This window comes from Vicia villosa, linkage group LG4, assembly GCF_029867415.1.
Source record: "Vicia villosa cultivar HV-30 ecotype Madison, WI linkage group LG4, Vvil1.0, whole genome shotgun sequence".
Classification (NCBI taxonomy): Eukaryota; Viridiplantae; Streptophyta; class Magnoliopsida; order Fabales; family Fabaceae; genus Vicia; species Vicia villosa.
The window spans coordinates 7,288,147-7,306,792 of NC_081183.1; the positions used below are offsets into that span (position 1 = coordinate 7,288,147).

Here is an 18,646-nt window from a genome sequence, read left to right on the forward strand (position 1 = left end):
TTGAAATATGTATATTTAATTTTTTTTTAACTTTAGACATAGTTTTATTCGACCCAAATTTTTTAGTTGTAGTATCTTTAACTTGTGCCCTTAACGCAAAATTTAGCAAGACCTTTTAAATTTTTAGTTTTATTTAATATTTATGGTACTACCTACCAGTGTAGTGCTGAGCTGCTGACACTGTCTACAAAATTGTCTAATTTGATTAATGCATAACATTTTTCGTATAATCATCATAATTTTTTGTATATTGACAGATGATAACATAGTACTTTGGTTCTTAAGTAAAGACTAACGGAACTACATTAGGAAGTGGGCAAAGATAGCATCGAAATTGTATTAAAAGAATCTGGAGAAATAAATTTAATTCATCGTGAATGGCCACTGGTGCAGAGGAAAAAATTAAGAAAAAAATAGTCATTTATGGTGTTTACGGTGATTTCCGGTAAACAATCGCTAGTCCTCCAAACTATGAATATACTTTGGTTACTTGCAGGATCGACTTTATTGATCCTATAACATGTGTCGAAAAGTTGTCTTTTATGATTATTTGGTTCATACTCTCTTGGTTTTAGTTTCTTTTATAATGTGATGGTATAAATCTATGAATAACTACGAAATGAAACTAAGTAAAAATGCGACGAAAAATAAATTGGTTAGACAATAATCATAAATAAACTTCGACGAGAATGTAAAGGAAATTAAACTACGAATATGAAAAGACTTGACGAGAAAGTAAAGGAAATTAAAGATACTTCGATCTTATAATAGAAAGACAAACAAACATATATAAGGTGTTGGTGTTACACATGCATTTCTCAGCGAAAACTCTTTCTCTAACACTTGATACTTGAGTGATTTGTGAGTAATTTGTACAAAGTGAACACATTGGATCCTACTACTAAGACCCTTATTTATACTAATTCCACCCTAACGGTCCTACACTAACGAGACGTCACGTTGCCCGTATGCATGCGCTTTGAATCCCTGGGGATCCACCTGTCCTCCTTGATTCAAACAGAACTTTTCAAATTTCAAAGCTTCCCGCTCGAACCTTATTTGATTCGTGACAACGTGTCTTTCGTGAGAATGTATTAAAATACCTTAAGTCTCAACAACCTTTGTATTTCGAAGACTGCCTGTCTCGATTCAGCTTCGATTTAGGAACCTTCATCATATATAACATTCTCAAAAATAGTCATTCAAAGCCATTCTTTCTCCGAAACTTACATCTTCGAAGAATATACACATTATTCGAAATCTTCAGCTAACACTAGCTAAATATTTTCTCAAGGATAATTTGTCTCATCCAAGGAGAACGATCACGTGGAATGCACAAAAGTAGTAATATGATTTTGAATGTTGATGGAAGTAACCTCAGTAATTATGACGTCTCAGATTTTGGTGGATTTATTTGAAATGATGATGGTGAAAGGATTTACGGTATTATGGATAATATTGGTTATTCCAACATCCTTCGTGTTGAGTTAATGGTGTTACATCATGGTTTGTGTATGTCTTGGGAACTTGGCATCAAAGACTTGATGTGTTATTATGACGTCAACTTTCCTATCAAGCTTATCTCAGAGTTAATTCATGTTTGACATCACAATGTCGCGATTCTTCTGAACATTAAATATTAAATAGTTTTTCTCTAAGAAATAGTGAGTTCAAATATTTCATACTCATGGGGAGGGGAATGTTTGTGGTGACTATCTGGCAAAACATGAAATTGGTAATGATGCAGCGTACTGGTCTTTTACGGAGTCTTCTATAGGAATCATCATTCTCATACTACTTGATGCTAATGAAATTTTATTTTCTAAATAATTTCTTGTTTTTTCTTTTCTTTTTTCCACTTGTAAAAAAAACAATACTCAAGTTCTTTTTACAATATCAAATTAGAAATTTTATTTTTAATTTAAAAAATAAATTGCTTTTATAATAAGAACGAAAGGAAATATTAAATATTTTTTAGGTTTGTATGCAAGGTTTTAAAAAAGATTCCTGGTTGCAAAAATGAATATGAAAAATGGTATTAGTAAATATCAATATCATTATTCTTTTTTTTTATGTTAACAAATAAAGTGTGTTTAATTCACACTGCAACAGCCGTAATCAGTCATACGTGTCAGCTTATGTGTTTTTTATCATTTTCTAAAATATATGTATTTATTAGTAGGAAAACCGTATTATCAAATCTAACTTAGAACCAGTGCGAGCGAAATTTGTATAACTCTAAAATTTGTTCAAATAAGTCAGAATTGTGCAATAACACCCGCTAAAAACAATTTTCAACTTTCAAACAGACCAATGAATTCATAAGAATCATAAACTTGTGCTAAAAATCAAAAACATGTTTAGCGATATAAGATAGTAAGAAAAAGAGTTCAAATAAGTCATGATAATCTATTTTTATTTTGCCGTTGCAACATATTCTCATTTACACAATAAAACTTTGATGCCTTTAGTTTAGCTCAGGATTATTATTTCCTTCACCAAAATCTTACATAAATAACCAACCAAATATTTTACAATACATCTTCAAGATGCAGCAGCTTAACCTTTCAAGTTTCTAAGAACTTTTATCCACTGCTTTCCCTAATGAAGTGAAGTTCAACCTGAAAAAAAGGAATCAACCAACCAAAATAACATGAGGAAGTAACTAACAAAGTGACACTAAAATGAAATATGATTGGAATATTGTCTCTACCTGATAAGAGGCTTCCTCTGTGGTACAGGAGCAGGAATCCGACATAACAAAGGCGCTGTCAGCTCAGCAGGCTTTTAAAACACAAATATGAATAGCTTATTAGTATATATGCGAGCATAAGCACTTGTGAAATTGTTTGAAAGAGCTTATGAAAACAGTTAATGATGAGTCTATAAACTGTTTTCAACTTATTTTCGTAACCTCTCCAGAATAAACTATGAAAACAACTAATATGAAAAAAGTTTGAATCTTAATTTATCTTGTATTATAAAAATAAGTTATATAATAACCGTTTATACTATAATGGATCCAAACAGGGTCCCCAGTGACAGAACATATTCTTAATTCAACACCCTCGATGAAAAAATCATAAAAGGAACCTGTCAAGGTTATATGAATGTTTACAATAGATGTATAACATTTCATTGAAGAATATGACAGTGAAAATCTTCCAAATTTTAGCCAGAATAAGAGATTAACCTCAAGCTCTTCCAAGCCTCCATTAGAGAATGAATGAGTGGAACAAACAGCTTCCTTAGGAATAACTAGCTCTTCCACCACCGGAACATTTGAGTTTGAAGAGTCAGAGTTGTTGGTTTTCACACTTCCACCATTATCTTTCACTTGATTTTTATACCTCGAATCTTCTTCAAGCTCTTCAGGTTCTTCGGTCAAAGCTTGATGCGCGTCATACGGACCGGACATAATCTGCTCGATAGCTAGGCGTTCTTCTTCTTTGTTGTTTGATGCATCGGGAGCAGTAACTTGCTGGTTTTCCATCACTGATCCACTGGTTTTGCTATCCCCTGAAGGAACTATATCAACCGCTTTTAGACAAGGTATCTCACTCTTATGCACACCCATACTGTTGACTTCAGAGTCATCCAATTTCATAGAACAAGAACTAGTAGCACTAATAGGAGTTACATCTTCATGACCTTCCTTGTTTGGAGGAGATGAAGATACAAAGGACTTTGAAACCCTTGAGTTACTATCCTCCAATCGCTTTCTCTTCCTTTCATCATCGGCTCCAACTGCAGCTGTTTTACCTCCTTGAGACTTTTCAGCTTGACTTTGGCCACTAACCCTTGATCTCGAACTATGTTTATTCTCTCCAGTTACTTTAGAAGAGTAAGAAGGCCGAACACCACCAGGAAATATGAAGTTTGGTATGTTACGGCGTTTCACATGGGAGACGTGGATATCCATTCCCGGTTTCCATAGAGTGTACGCGTTAACAGAATGCTTGAACTCATCTACAGTTAGCCTAATATCAAATTGTTCGCCTTCGTTTACCGGAACTCCTTGTTTACGCTGCAGACCCATAAAGTAACAGTGGTGGAAGGATCTAGATTTATCTGAAAATTCGCCAGGATATGGGTGACACTGAAGCATGCCATAAGTGTACCTTTCAATCTACAAGTTTAAAGAACCATAGTAATCAAATTGAGATTCAAATTGTGAAATAGAAAACCTATTTTTTGAATCGAGAATTGAATCTTCTTTGTGAATCCCAAGATACAATACTGATAACCATAAAGAACAACCAGTATACATTATTATACATTATGTAAGAACAGAAAATGAGAAGACACATCCGCACCCTCGACCTCCCTCAAAACCGAAGAAAATGAAAAAGGGAAGTAACAATGAAGAAAATATAATAAGTAATTAAAAATGATAAACTTTGCAGTGATACCTTCAGTGTCAACTGACGGAGACGAGATTCAACCCATCCTTTCCATTGTCTAAGATCGTCGGGATTCTCTGCTGTAATGTCTATTTGTAAGTAATTCTTGTAAGCTTCAAAAAAGGGATAAGGCTCAAAAAGAGTGTCCCAATCATCCTTGCTAGCCTCCATAGCCTACAAACATCAAATTTAAGCAACCCAAATATCACAATAAGAACAAAATAGACAACAAAACCAGTTGGAACCAAGAGAAAATTATAATATGAAATCACTTATAATTAACAAAAAAATCATAGCCAAATATATGAGATTGTTAAAACAATTAATCAAAACATGAAATTACTATAGTTAAATCAATATATCATACCTCGCATATTTCACTTCCCCTCTTAAACTCCTCGGACATAATACGCAGTGTACTTGTTGTCACATTATAAGTAGAGTTCATGCAAGGATAAGCAGGAGTAATTATAGGCATTAGATGATATCTATCTTTGGGATTTCTTCTAGGATCCCAAACCGATAGTCCAAGAGATCCTTCTTCGATAGCACAAAGCATGACTGGATTTGGCCATCGCCACTGAGTGTATACTCTAAAGAATCGAGACACCAGCATATTAGGCAGCGCATTAGGATAAAGCTGGCATATTCGACCAACAAGCAAAGCCAGATTTATACCACCAAGAAAACCAGCAACCTGTAAATAAAATAGCAAAAAGATGCTTTAGGAAAATAAGAATCAGATAAACTGAACAACTTTGGAACAGAAAATAAGCAATCTTGTATGGTAGTTATGTCATACATTGGAATAGACACCACGGCGCTTTGCCCAAAACCTCATGAATCTCAATGTTGTGCGAAAACTCTGCAATTTAGAAACATAATACAATCATTCATAAGCCTTTGCAAAAAATATACAACTGTTCATAAAAATGCCACACAAAAAGGTTGACATAAAATCTAGGTGAGTAAATTTTATAACCACCACCTGAATATTTGGAACTAAACGCAGGACTTGATCAGTCACTCTGCATCCATTGAGACTGAGAACAGTTTGTTCATCTACATTTTGTAATATTGATTCCTGTGATACATCTAAGTCCTGCCCAAAACAATCAACTATTAGTAAATGGAAGATTTGAAGATTTACCCTACAAATTCAGAACAGAACACGTGAGGGAAGGAAAGATGAATGTCTCAAATGTAGAAGACACGTCCGTGGATAAACCAAAAGTCCAAACATTAGGTCCCAAATTAATGGCTTATTGCAGAACATTGGTGGTTTGTTAAAAGTCTGCTGCATTATAGCGCTACAATGTCGTTATAGCCACTTTGTCAACATTGAGTAAGGACCTAAGCTTTGATCCAGAAAGATAGTAACCATTAAAAAAGTGGAATGGGATTGAGTACTAAAAATAGACTTTTCTATATTAAAAAAATGCAAAATCCCTTCCAAATAATACAGGTTTCAAATTCTCCTTCAAAACTTTTGAGAAGATAAAAAAGAAAAGACATTGACAGGAACAAAGAACAAGAATTATGCGTCAAATAGTTAATATTTTTTAATGAATAACTTACTTCAGGAATAACCCACAATGCCAATCTTGCATACAGGAGATCTACAGAAACTCCATTGAACTTGAATTTCATCACAGGGACATGAGCATCAGGCACAGGGTGCAATTCAGTTACTTCATCCATCTCAGATAGCATCTTCTGTAGCTCGCCAAAGAAATCTTCCTAAACCCAATTTAAAAAACAATTTCAGTTGAAACTTGAAAGGAGATATAATCTGAAACAAACCAATATTTTCACCGTAAAAGAAGCAACAATTATCATACTTCTCTGGTTGCATGTCTTGGCCCCACACAAAGGGTATCTATATCAGCTCCAGGGCCATGCACCTGCAACATGATAAGACAGTGCTATCAAATTCCCACCTACTCATCTCTTCTCCAACCGGCACTCCACAATTAAATACAATAAAAGTAAAAGGAAAAGATCAAAGTGTATGTCCACAAACAAGAAACATTAGGAAGATAAGAATAACTCCATACCCCTAGCCGATAGGAGCCAAAAGTGAAAATCTTAGCATTTGCTTCGTGCACCAGTTGTTCATTGAATCCCTTTGCCCGGCTAATGGTCTTCACCCAAATCTTCACAATCTATACATATTATAATAGCACAATCAAAACTAACGAATTCATAGTAATCTGCACTACATATCCACGACATTTTTTCAGTGATTAAACAGTAAGGGCGAGGGGAGACTCTCCCCATTACAGCACTATATTTCGAATATGTATCTGTCACATTCAAAAATGATACAGCCACTACAATCAGTAAATCGCGTTTGTTATGCAGTATGCTACTTTATTTAATAAAAATACTGTCAATTAACAGAATTCAAATAATCCACTACTTTCCACAATCCACAATCAACAACATTGGTTCATGTTTCTATCTTAGCAATTCAGATTCTAAACATGAACTCAGAATGTGAGTCATCATATCTTCATCAAACAATTACAATTTTCTGATCCTAGAAAGGCATTGTTTTTCGCTGCATCTAAACCTAGTCTCTATATTTCCAAGACTGAATTAAATGAAACGAGACGACATCACATCAAAAGGTAAACAAAGTCAACCTGATCAAGCCTGCCAAGCACTTCCTCTCTACCCACCGCCTCCTGCTGACTCTCATACAATCCAACACCTTGCAAGTACTGAACACCCAGAATCCAAATTCAGCACAAAATAACACTAACAAAAGCTTCAAATATGCATAACTTCACAATAACTGTAAACAAAAACCTTTTCAAGTTCATGAGTCTTAGTCACATCTTCCTCAGTTGGTCCAGCCAACGAAATCGGCTCAGTTATGCCTAACCATTGTTGTCCATTATTCTGATTGCTCGTTCCAGGTATCCCCATCAACAAATTGATACAATTTTTTTTTTCTAATTACACTATGATTTCTTTTCTTTCAATGATAGTCTTGCAATGAGAATTATCAATTACTGATTTTTTTTTCAACTTTTTTTCAATTTTTTTCCAATAAATCAACTCAAACAAAACGAAACACAAAAAGGAAAAAAAGCAAATACAAACTATAACAATGTGATGATGATAATTGTTTTTGATTTTACAGTATTTGGAATGAAAACATTCAAATCTATGAACTTTGACCACAAAAACATGAAAAACAAAAGATGCAAAATTACAAAGCCATAGACAAAGCGAATACGAATCAATAATACAGAAATTCAAATTGGGGCTTTTTCAACCGCAACCCTAAATCAGCAACAGCGAACAATCACGACAACCCGGATGAACGAAAATTTGTTGAACGCGATCGGAACTTGAGAAAGGCTTCAACTTGATGGATTCTCGAGGGTTTCGCACTCCCACAATGGTTGAATTGAACCTTGAAAGCTTCAATATTAGAAAATAAAATAAATTTCAATAATTTAATAAAATTGAAAGATCGAATGAAAAATTAGCAGAAATTGGAAAGTAGGTTAGAGATTGCAGAGAGAAGGGAAAGGGTGCTTACGGAGAGAGAGAGAAAAAGAGTGCGTGAAAATGGGTTTGGAAACTGCAATGACGATGATGAAGAAGAAAAAGAAGTGTTAAATAGAATATGCATAGAATAAAAATTGGACCACTTTATTTATAGTCCTTTATCTTTTTTTTTAACTAACATTTTTTTTTTGAGAAAAGGGGAGATGTACTGATAGTGTAAAATAGTTTTACACCGTCAACCAATCACAACCATGTATCCAATTTCATCACACTTTTATCCTTAAATTTTTTTAATGAAATGGCAAATTGGTTGTTTTCTATTGGATGACAGTGTAAAAAAACTATCTTACACTGTCAATGCATATCCATTAACCATTTTTTTTTATTATTTCATTATATTTGATTTTTTAAGGGATTTTATTTGTTTTGATTTTTTTTATTGAAAAAAAATTAGTTATTGGACTCACCTCATAAATTGTTTGGACTTTGATATAATTAGGATTTTCTTTAATTCATATTTTATTTCAAATTTGAGTGGCATATTTTGCAATTGTGTAGACTACCCTGTTATTTGGTCTATGTGTGTGAAAACATAATTCTTTTATAATTGTTCATCCTTTTATTCATCATTGCTTAGGAAATTTTTATTTGGATTTTTGAGATCTTTGGTCCTAGCTCAGCACCTCTTTGTTGTTTCCAAGTATCTTTTTGTTTTTTCTTTTTCTCCATTACAATTCATATTTTTTTTTCTTTTTCATTATTGATTTGTTTTTCCTTTTTCAGAGTTGATCATCTTCAGGTGAATAACTTGTGATTGACTTTTCATGTTATCATTAGAAAGATACTGGTTGGTATTATGGTTAGTGATGAGCTTTTTGTGGGTATTGCAGTTATTAGTTGAGTCGTCCTGTGTGATTTGGATATTGTTATGAGTTTCTTTGTCTTTTTCAAGAAGTTGGTTGGGTTTTTTTCTTTTTATGAGATGTATACTCCATGACATTGTTGTCAGGTTTGTTTTGTATTTCATACTTCTGGGGATTTTGGTTAGCTGTAGGAGTTGTAATTTAGATGCCTTGATTATCATACTTGTTACCAGGTAGGTATATCTTGTTTCCCTTTACCATTGTTACAATTGTAGTCATATCTTATTTTCTTTTATTACAGGTTTGCTTTTGGTCTTTGTTCTTAGGATTTTTACATCTCCATCTTTGTGTTCATATATCTGCATGTTATTATGATTGTGAATGGATCCATTATTTTTTGCTTATTATTCTTCTCTTTTTATTTATGGTTGCTATTATCTTGCTTTATGGGAGGACATGTACTTTATTCTTTATTCAGAAGATTAATGTGTAAGTTATTATGGATTTGTGAGTTATTTATTATGTTAAGATCCTCCATGTTCTTTTTACCTTTTTTTTGTTTCTTATAGTGTCTTTTTGCTTGTTTGTAGGATTTCTAGAGTTATTGTTTTTGGTGGCTTTACCAACGGGTATCGTTCTATCAATACTCTCTGAATTTTTCTTTGTACCATAATTCTCCTTGATCTCCTTTATTTTGTCCTTGATCTCTTTTATAATGTCTTCACAATGTAGGTTGAGATAGTTTGGGTCATTTCTTTTGTCAAGGTTGTTCGCCTTGCATAAGATAAACGGTTTTCTTTCCACCATTTAAGATTATGTATGATATTATCAATTAGGTAGTTTAAAGTTTTATTTTTTGAAAGGGCTTAATTGAGTAGGGAGACCTAAATCGGTATGAATCTTGTTAGTTACATATTTATCCAATTTGTGAAAGCCTTATTCTTCTCTTTACAAGTTTTCCTGTTGAACGTCAATATATTGGTATATTCATAGAGGATATACATGAGATGATGCAGAATTCACCAAAAGGCATTCGAATGAGAACATTCGCCTAAAACAAAGACGTTAGTTGCCTAGTTGATGTTATGTACGCTTGTTTATTAATAATGTCACTTGTTTAATAGATTGCTCGCCCATCTATGGAAACATAGGGAGTGACATGTCTCTCTCCAAAAGGACATGGGATATGTAGTCAAAGGAGGGGAAGCCACTAGGGGTAGCAAAACTGACTATGACTCACCGGAACGCGCACCCGCCAAATTATGGCAGGTTGGTTGGAATTTTTGGTCTGCCTACCTGGCACAGCCTATCCAGTGCACCCGTCGGGCCAGCTCGTGCATATGGATTTTAGGCTTTCTTTTGATTCATATTTAAGTTTTGAAGGCAACACTAGTTCGGCATTGCTTCACCTTCGAAACCAAAATTGATACGAAAGTCATTCATAAACTTACCAAGTTTATTTACAACAAAAGAAATGAAGCTGGTAGTAATTTTTTTTTTAGAATTTACATGAAATTTATAAAATTAAGAGTCTAATAGTACTATGAAATTTTTAATCGTGCATCTTTGTAATGCAATCCTTATACATCAATGAATTTTATTATGCAACTATTTTCAAAAATATATTTAAGATCATTTTTAAAAAGATGAAATTTATGAAATCATTTTAAGTATGTGTAGGTACGCACACACACATTGCTTTAGTATCTTGAGAGTTACTCACACTTGTTTACATATTATTTATTTAAAATAGATAAAAAAATATATATACTAAGACATAGGATCAGAGGAGTTTTAAAAACTTTAGCTCCTTTGATGTTGGTTGATCTTAGCATTTGACTAAACCAGGTTATGAAAAGGCATATAATACCACCATGTTCCAATTGCTTCCTTCATTTCTAGTATTTGGTTTAACAAAAATCTAAAGGTTTTTGAAGATAGGGAGATACTTGTTTGTGATTTAATTTAGAGGATGTGGCAAGTAATCATCAATTTTTAGCACGTAAAATATTGTTACATCATAACAATCATCAAAATAGAGATTAAAAATTGAATAAAATCTTCCACTCAAATAATTTGATCGATTAGAAGAGAAATACAACTTAATTTTTAAATAATATCACATAAATAAAAGTGAGGATAAATAATAAAAATAAGAATGTTAAGGAATAAGTATGGCAAACAGGGTAGGGAAGGCATAATTTTTTTCGCATGTCCCCGCTCCATCATAATCTCTACATTTTAATAGTTTTTAATAGAAATATTTCTTTTCCCAAAATTCAACCTATCTTGAACCTAGAATCTACCCTGAACCCTAGCAAATATTAATCTACATTACAAATAGTTAAGTAAAACAATTCTGAAAAAAATTCCAACATACTTTTCAAATATTTAAAATTATAAAAAAATACCAATCAAAATATCAATTCATTAAACATACAACTAATATCTCATATTAGTCGGTTTGAGGAGGAGTATGAGCGGGGATACTCCTCAATCATTCATGGGCTATGACTCGAACAATAATTGGCATAACATCTTTGTAGGTGAAACTATAGCGGGATCTTGTCCTTAATTGTATGGATCTAGAGTGGTAGTCTCTCTATCATCTCGGCATCTCAGAGGCACACGGATGTGGGAGGTTCCAAGACCAATGATTATAATTGTATGTGAAGAGGCTCCTCATAAGTTCATCTGAAGCTTTATTACAACTACCTATCTTGTCGATATCCACATATCGATGCATAATTTCTTTTCCTCTCATATATGATCAATATCTTACTAACTGATACCAATTTATCTATTCACTTTGCTGCTTTAGAGGCATTATCGATAATACTCTAAGTAGATGGGGATTGTACATCACTTTTGTGCTTATAGTTAGATATTTTGAGAATCTTCCTTCTTTTGACAAGTGCCCATATTATGGTGAGTGTTCAATTGATACGAGGATCCCTTCTATTTTATTAGGAAACTAAATGAAGTGGATTCTGATGAAGACAATATGTGAAGATGCTCTAGAACCTGCCATTGTTGAAAATTTAGAAATTAGAGATTTAAGAAAATGATAATCGGAATTGATCTACGATCAGTATAAATCGAGAACAAAGATCTATGGTTCAATTTCAAGGAAAATGAATGGCTAGGTTGAAGAAGTTTCAGTTTGATGAATCGATAGTTAAAAATTCAAACGTGAAAAACGCAGGAATCAAATGTTAATTCTCACATATGGCGTCATTGTTGTGCTAGGGAACCGAAATTGATAGATCGAAGATTGAAATTACAACGATGAACTTAAACTTTCTTGTATGGTGAGAATGGAGCCGACCTGCATGGTTTACACTTCAATGTTCAAACCAGTATGAATGAAGTTTGAATTTTAAAATATACCTGAAAAATATGCGCTCTTTCTCTTTATATAATAAAGTGATTACAACAACTTTCTAATCTCAAGGCGTAGGATGTACATAGCGATGGATGAATTCTAGATCCAAATTAATTGCGGTCTAATTCGAGATAACACTCTTGCTCCGCAAGTGATTTAATAGATCGACACATTCTTTGGATTGTGTCTTTTGGGCTTTCTAACCAACCTAGTACAATCTCCACAGAATATTTTTTTTAAACTTAGAACTAAGTTATTTAGTGATGTTAAAATTATAAAGCATAGAACATCTATATTAATTATAAAGATGTTTAAATTTTAAAGAAAAAAAAAATATGCATTGACAGTGCATCTCACCAAATCACAATTTTTATTTTTAAAATCCTAACATGAATATAACTGGATAATAAAGAATGATATGCTCGTGCTTCTCACCAAATAATCACGCTTTTAATTCTAAGACTAATAAGTAGTATTATAGACTTCCATGTTTGTTAACAGAGCGACAACAATGAACGCTCATCGAGAAAAGTTATTTGAAATTAAAATCAGTGAAAACTTATTCTCGATCTCCTAAACCACATAGTAAGTAAATAGTCTTATTCTAATTTTAACAGGAAAAAACATGATTTTATAGTGTGTGAACCACCTAATTCTATTTTTTTAACAAAAACTTAAACCCATTAATGGTAAATAATTACGGTTATAAAATTAAAATAAAATAAATAACTAGATGGTAAATAATTACAGAGCCTAAAGCTATATCACTAGTCGTGTTATTGGGGATTTATGTATCAAAAACCACAATCAGTATTCAGAGAAACCATTACAAATTTTTAGCAAATATCAAAGTTTTTTCAAATATATAGCTTACATAGACCTGGATCAGGAATCATTAGTGACTTGACTAATGATTCTCAGCTACAACACTTTACAACCATCCACCCAGCACTATGCGGCGGATTCACCTTCCCGTGTGATCAATTCCTGTAATATCATAGAATCATACGTAAATAAAACATTAAACTTCATTTCCTAGAATACAACATTAATGCCACGGTGGATGGGGAATTCGGATTAGATAAAAAAATTACCAATCTTGTAGCAGCACATGTGGAGTGCTGTCTTTCCTGTTTCATTCGATTGCATTCGCCGCACCAACTGGAGAAATCTTTTTGATACAGTTTCATCTCTCTAAAGACAGAACTACAATTAAATAATGCAAATTTTATCATTAACTTGCCAATGAAGGATACAATACAAGAACATTGGACAAACTGAGGTGGCAATGAAGGTAACCAACGGATGAAATTACCTTCTGCACCACATCAAGAAGTTGATCCGATGGCCAGATGTTGTAGCTCTAGCACCATGACGATGTCGCCCACGATGGAGCACAGCCCGTCCCGGAGCATGAGAATAATCAAAGACTTCCTGCTTTCAAACAATGGACTCCATAAATAAAGTGTACAACCACCTATGAGAAATAGCAAGAAGCAATAGTCCATAAATTTTCTTAAAATGGTATATAGACAACACTATATAACTTCGAACAGAGCATGACTCCTGAATGATTAATTCCATCATCCGGATGTGTTTTCACTATCAAAACTAACATATGCAAGGTACAATGAAAAACCAAATGCGGTCCTGCTTGTAAAACAAACCTGAGGAGCATTGTTTTATCTTTACAAGATGTTATAAGGGCCCGGACTGTTAATCATGCCAAGCACAAATACAGTTCCAAATAATTTAATTAGACTACCATTTTTATGTATATATTACTTTCTTCTAGGCCAAAAAATTTATAGCTACGGTGTATTATCCCATCCCCATGACTTACCTCTGGCTGACTTCCTGTATTTACATGTTTCTCACATCTTGAGCCTCGAAAAAACAACTCCCCTCCGGAAAATTCCTTACCCAAGCAAACATTCAAGGTTACTTCCGAGTCATCCACATGGAAACCTACAGATGTAAGACATTAAATTGTAAGACATCATACACATTAACATCAGGAATGCAGGTTTATATTAACCAGTATATGAATCCAACATCATCAGAACATCAACCACTTATAATAAAACATACATGGCCTCGATCCAAAGCTTAATTTGAGTTTGAAACTTCAAAAGGGGCATTTTTTCCAAAATTCTTATTAACCAAAAAGCTGCCTAAAAATAACAATGCACATAGTATAGGAATTGTCAGCAAAGCTCGTCAAGTAGAAATCTCACCCAAGTCAACATCTTTATCATTACCATACTCTACAACAAATCCATGATGTGAATCCAGGGTTGATCCTCCAACTTCTGGAAAGAAAACTGAATGACAAACAATAATCAAAAAACAGAACAAATCTTCAAAGAAAAGAAGAAAAAAAAAAGCAGCCTAAAATCATTTTGATAGAATAAAATCAATAGCACAAATCCTCAAAAAGAAATAAAAGAAAAAAAGTCGCCTAAAATCATTTTGATAGAATAAATATGAATGATCAGATCACCATGAGATAATGTTGATTAAGCAGTTTACAATCACCTTTAGATAAAGGACGAACAAAATCATCCATAAGCTTGTCAAGCATCGGCTCAAGCCCAAAGTCATCAAGCACGGCACCAAATTTATTCATTCTATTGGGACGCATGATCCGGAAATTCGCTTCAGTCACCCATTTCTCAAAATGTTCAATCTAGATAAACCAAAAGTAATTTTAACATATACAAAACATCAGTATGTACAAAAGCATTCACTTGCAACTATGGATTCAAAAGATGAGATATTGAGTATACCACAGACAAAGATAGTTTAAATAATAAAGTACCTCAGATAGCAACAACTCACAGAAGTCTGGCTGAAACATTTGAAATACAAGAATGTCCGGAGAGGGCTCAGATATTATGCTTCTAAAGCTTTGCTCTGTATTATCACTAATTGCTTTGAGAAATGTTGGCACAAAGAATGTAGTAGGATTTATAGTGTACAACTCGGGATGTAAAGGCTGCAAAATTAGTAAGAAAACTTGTAAGTCTTGGTAAAAAGACCGCCACAAAGGATGGCAGCTTCACAATTGAAGAAAATAATTATTTTGGCACAAGTTTGAATGTATCTCCAAAAGTAACAATCAACATATTTCTAGATATTCTTCAAACTGCAGGTTCCTAACTTTGTCTCAATGAAGGAGTGGTGAGTACACCAGGACTTTAAAGGAGGGGTCTACCCCAAGTAATTGTGACAAGAGTATTTATTAGAATGTTTTCTTGCAGAAATTTTTCCGTGTTCCTTTTCATTACAAAAATCCTCTCCTTTGAAGAGAATGCATATTAACCAATGGCAAGATATACAGGGAAATAGAACTGTCAAAATCATATTGCGGTTAGAAACATGATAGTTGTCGTTGATGAAGGTTTAAAGTTGGGCAATTGCAGGATTACGCATTAGGTGCATTAAAGATTTGACTGTATTAAATGCCAAAAAATTCACAAGTAGGACTCATTATTAGGTTTCTACACCTTTTTATGTAATAATAATAATAATAATAATAATAATAATAATAATAATAATAATAATAATTCTTTCTCCAATGCCTCGCTGTCTTGAAAAAATTTCTATCAGGTTCGACACTAATACCAAGCTAAATAGAGTACTACAACTTGCATTCCTTACTCTTTCTTGAGCTTTAGACTATCGAATTAGCTTTAGCCTTCTGTACAGTCATCATACAACATCTAGACAGCTTTCTTTTTGAATCGGTAAAAGTATTACCAGTTCTGTAAATGCCTCCTTGCTGTGACCTACTCATCTATATATGAGTGAGTACCAAGCACTTTCTCACTCGTTGATATATATATATATATATATATATATATATATATATATATATATATATATATATATATATATATATATTCTTAGAGCAGTTAATGTTTTCTATCAAAGTCTCTTCAAGCTAGAGTTGTAATACAGGCAAACAGAAACAGCCAGAGTAAAAAAAAAGATTTTCGATATTAGTTACATACCTGATAATACGATTTTATCTTCTGTCTGTATTCTTTATGCTTCTGAGTCTGCCAGATAGCATTGGAAACATCAATAAATTAGAGTAAAATATTCAAAACAATAAACATGAGATAACCATATTAATATCATCGATAAAGATGTAAGCAATGGAAGATTTCTCAAAGGTACTTCAACCCCTGCCCAATCATACTTAGTTGGTATAAAAGGTTTACAAAGCCATCCAACCATATCTTACAATGTACATAATTGTGGGGTTATTTTAGGAAGTGATATGAAAAAGTGGTATAATAGTGAGATATACTTGGACAATTACAATGTAAAATGTTAACATTCTGTATATTAATTAAACTAACACATATAAAGGATTAACTTCGATGCATGTAAAATTTTTACAGTGTCTACCAATAATCATAAACCATCCTTTGTATGACAAAGTAGATAGGATTAAATGTCAACTAATTTTAACGATCTAACAGTTAAGGTTGATTGACTGTAAAAAAAAATCTTTACATTGTCAGTATGCATATCAATTAAATACTAAATATAATAACAAAAGGTTGGTAATTATAAATGAGAATGTAAAACTAATAAAGGTAAAAGTAAAGGAGAGTTCCCACTTCCCAGTACTACTATTCAAAATATACAAATTTTAAATAAAAATTGATTGGGGGATCAAACTGTTTCAAGTTGGAAAAAAAAGATAAACTTGAGAACCAGACTGATTGTAAATGGTTTGTTTTCTTTTGAAATGAAGGCAGGTGATAATCCAAACCAATTTAGCAGTTATTTGAATGTTTGTTGATGTTGTTATTCTAATTATCACGTCACAAAAAAATGGGAGTGTTAAACAAAACGCACATCAGTACCCAATAACATTTTCACCGAAACTTTGTGAAGCAACTAATGAGATTGTTGAACAAAACACATGTCAACACCCAATCTTATTTTCCCCATAACTTTGTGAAGCAACAAATGTGAGTGTTGAATGAAACACACGTCAACACACAATAACATTTTCACGTAACTTTGCAAAGAAACTACTGCAAGTGTTGAACGAAAAGCACTTCAATACCTAATAACATTTTCACAGTAACTTTGCAAAGAAACTACTACAAGTGTTGAACAAAAAGCACTTCAACAACTAATAACATTTTCAGAGTAACTTTGCAAAGAAACTACCGCAAGTGTTGAACGAAAAGCACTTCAACGCACTTCAACGCCTAATAACATTTTCACAGTAACTTTGCGAAACAGCAAATGCAGGTGTTGAACCAAGTCAGATACACAAGTCAACACCGCAAACTACATAAAATCCAAACTCGTGCTTAACTGATATGTATTATCGAGTTCATTAAGTCAGATACACTATTCCCCCTCCACAACACAACACAAAACAACAATTTCCATTCCATTTCACTCTCGTATCATCTTATACCACCATCCAAACTACACTATAATCAAATCACTAACTCAACAACCTAAAAAGTTAAAAACAATCTTCCACTTGTACAATGAAGTGACACAAGTTATCAAATTCATCCCCAAAATTAAACTTTTTATTAAAAAAAAATACTCTCAACTATTTATTTAATTAAATCGTTCAGCTTAAAAAAAAGCACTTAAATCACACCAAAAAAAAGGACTTTCAACTATTTATTTAATTAAATCGTTCAGCTTAAAAAAAAAAGCTTATGAAACAATGATTATGAAAATCGAAAACATACTCTATTGCGCTCTCCAGTAGGAAGATACTTAAGCAAAATCTCCGTCATGAACTTAGCCTTATCATCACGAGAAATAACGAGCATGTTGGGAGGAAGGTGTCTCTCTAACGAACTGAAAATCGAAGGACTGAAATCCAATTCCAGATCAGCGTAAACTTCTGGTTTGTGCTCCTTGTTCGGATTCGACCTCAGTCTCTGCCTCGAATTCGCCAGAGTGGAAACTGTGCCGTTTCCGGTTAGCTCACTTTTCGCCGCCGACGGGTTGGAGTTGCCACCGCGGTGAGACATTTTCGGAACCACGGATTGGGAGAAGTGGTTCAAGCTAATTTTATGAAATTGGGGGGAAATTGAAGGGAATTTAGGGTTTTTGGGTGAAAGTGAAGATGGAGTGGTAGAGTAGAAAATGTTAGGGTTTTGTTTTCATTGGGATAAAAGGAGTGAAGTAAAGTTCTAGTGTGGTTTTATTTTACAATAATAAATAAAACAGCAACAAAAATGTGACAAAAATGATAAAGAGGACATTCTAAGTATGGATGCTTTTAAATTAATATTGGAAAATGTTTTACTTCTAACTATAATTTGAGTTAAAATCAAAACTATTAGAGTAGATGGTAGTTATGAAATAAAAAGAAAAGGTACAATTAAAGTTTCAACCAATAATTAATGTGATTCGAATTAGGGCAATAAATCGATCGGGTATTTATTTTTAACTAACAATTTCAATAGTTG

General features: G+C 33.1%; 2 protein-coding genes across 3 annotated transcripts; both read right to left on the minus strand.

The window, feature by feature from the left end:
* Positions 1-2,389: 2,389 nt before the first annotated feature.
* LOC131594392 (nuclear poly(A) polymerase 1) lies at positions 2,390-8,061 on the minus strand. The gene is made up of 13 exons (XM_058866507.1): positions 7,960-8,061; positions 7,218-7,838; positions 7,052-7,129; positions 6,461-6,568; positions 6,245-6,307; positions 5,982-6,143; positions 5,392-5,505; positions 5,206-5,268; positions 4,771-5,100; positions 4,413-4,577; positions 3,194-4,129; positions 2,714-2,784; positions 2,390-2,621 (listed from the first exon to the last, which is right to left on the minus strand). Exons 2-13 carry the CDS (start codon positions 7,335-7,337, stop codon positions 2,576-2,578), a joined length of 2,256 nt encoding a protein of 751 aa, XP_058722490.1. The 5' UTR covers positions 7,338-7,838; positions 7,960-8,061; the 3' UTR covers positions 2,390-2,575.
* A 4,818-nt stretch (positions 8,062-12,879) lies between these two features.
* LOC131594393 (2-oxoglutarate and iron-dependent oxygenase domain-containing protein CP2) lies at positions 12,880-18,369 on the minus strand. 2 transcript variants are annotated; one of them, XM_058866508.1, is made up of 9 exons: positions 17,918-18,368; positions 16,193-16,240; positions 14,998-15,174; positions 14,715-14,865; positions 14,414-14,500; positions 14,020-14,144; positions 13,492-13,610; positions 13,271-13,382; positions 12,880-13,163 (listed from the first exon to the last, which is right to left on the minus strand). In XM_058866508.1, the coding sequence occupies exons 1-9, from the start codon at positions 18,203-18,205 to the stop codon at positions 13,128-13,130; spliced, it is 1,143 nt and encodes a 380-aa protein (XP_058722491.1). In that variant the 5' UTR covers positions 18,206-18,368; the 3' UTR covers positions 12,880-13,127. The 2 variants fall into 2 exon arrangements, 1 of the variants encoding a protein (XP_058722491.1); XR_009281342.1 differs by lacking the exon at positions 12,880-13,163 and having other exon boundaries at positions 13,353-13,382; positions 13,492-13,653; positions 17,918-18,369.
* Between the last annotated feature and the right edge of the window lie 277 nt (positions 18,370-18,646).

Bases quoted from the DNA above. Each gene is read 5' to 3' on its own strand.
- LOC131594392 (XM_058866507.1), bottom strand. From the start codon at position 7,337: ATGGGGATACCTGGAACGAGCAATCAGAATAATGGACAACAATGGTTA. The intron at 6,144-6,244 runs GTATGATAATTG...AATTGGGTTTAG, and splicing joins CAAGACATGCAACCAGAGAA to GAAGATTTCTTTGGCGAGCT. The intron at 4,130-4,412 runs GTATCACTGCAA...TTAAACTTGTAG, and splicing joins TCCGTCAGTTGACACTGAAG to ATTGAAAGGTACACTTATGG.
- LOC131594393 (XM_058866508.1), bottom strand. From the start codon at position 18,205: ATGTCTCACCGCGGTGGCAACTCCAACCCGTCGGCGGCGAAAAGTGAG. The intron at 16,241-17,917 runs GTATGTTTTCGA...GCTATCTGGCAG, and splicing joins CTACTGGAGAGCGCAATAGA to ACTCAGAAGCATAAAGAATA. The intron at 15,175-16,192 runs GTATGTAACTAA...CTAATTTTGCAG, and splicing joins AGATAAAATCGTATTATCAG to CCTTTACATCCCGAGTTGTA.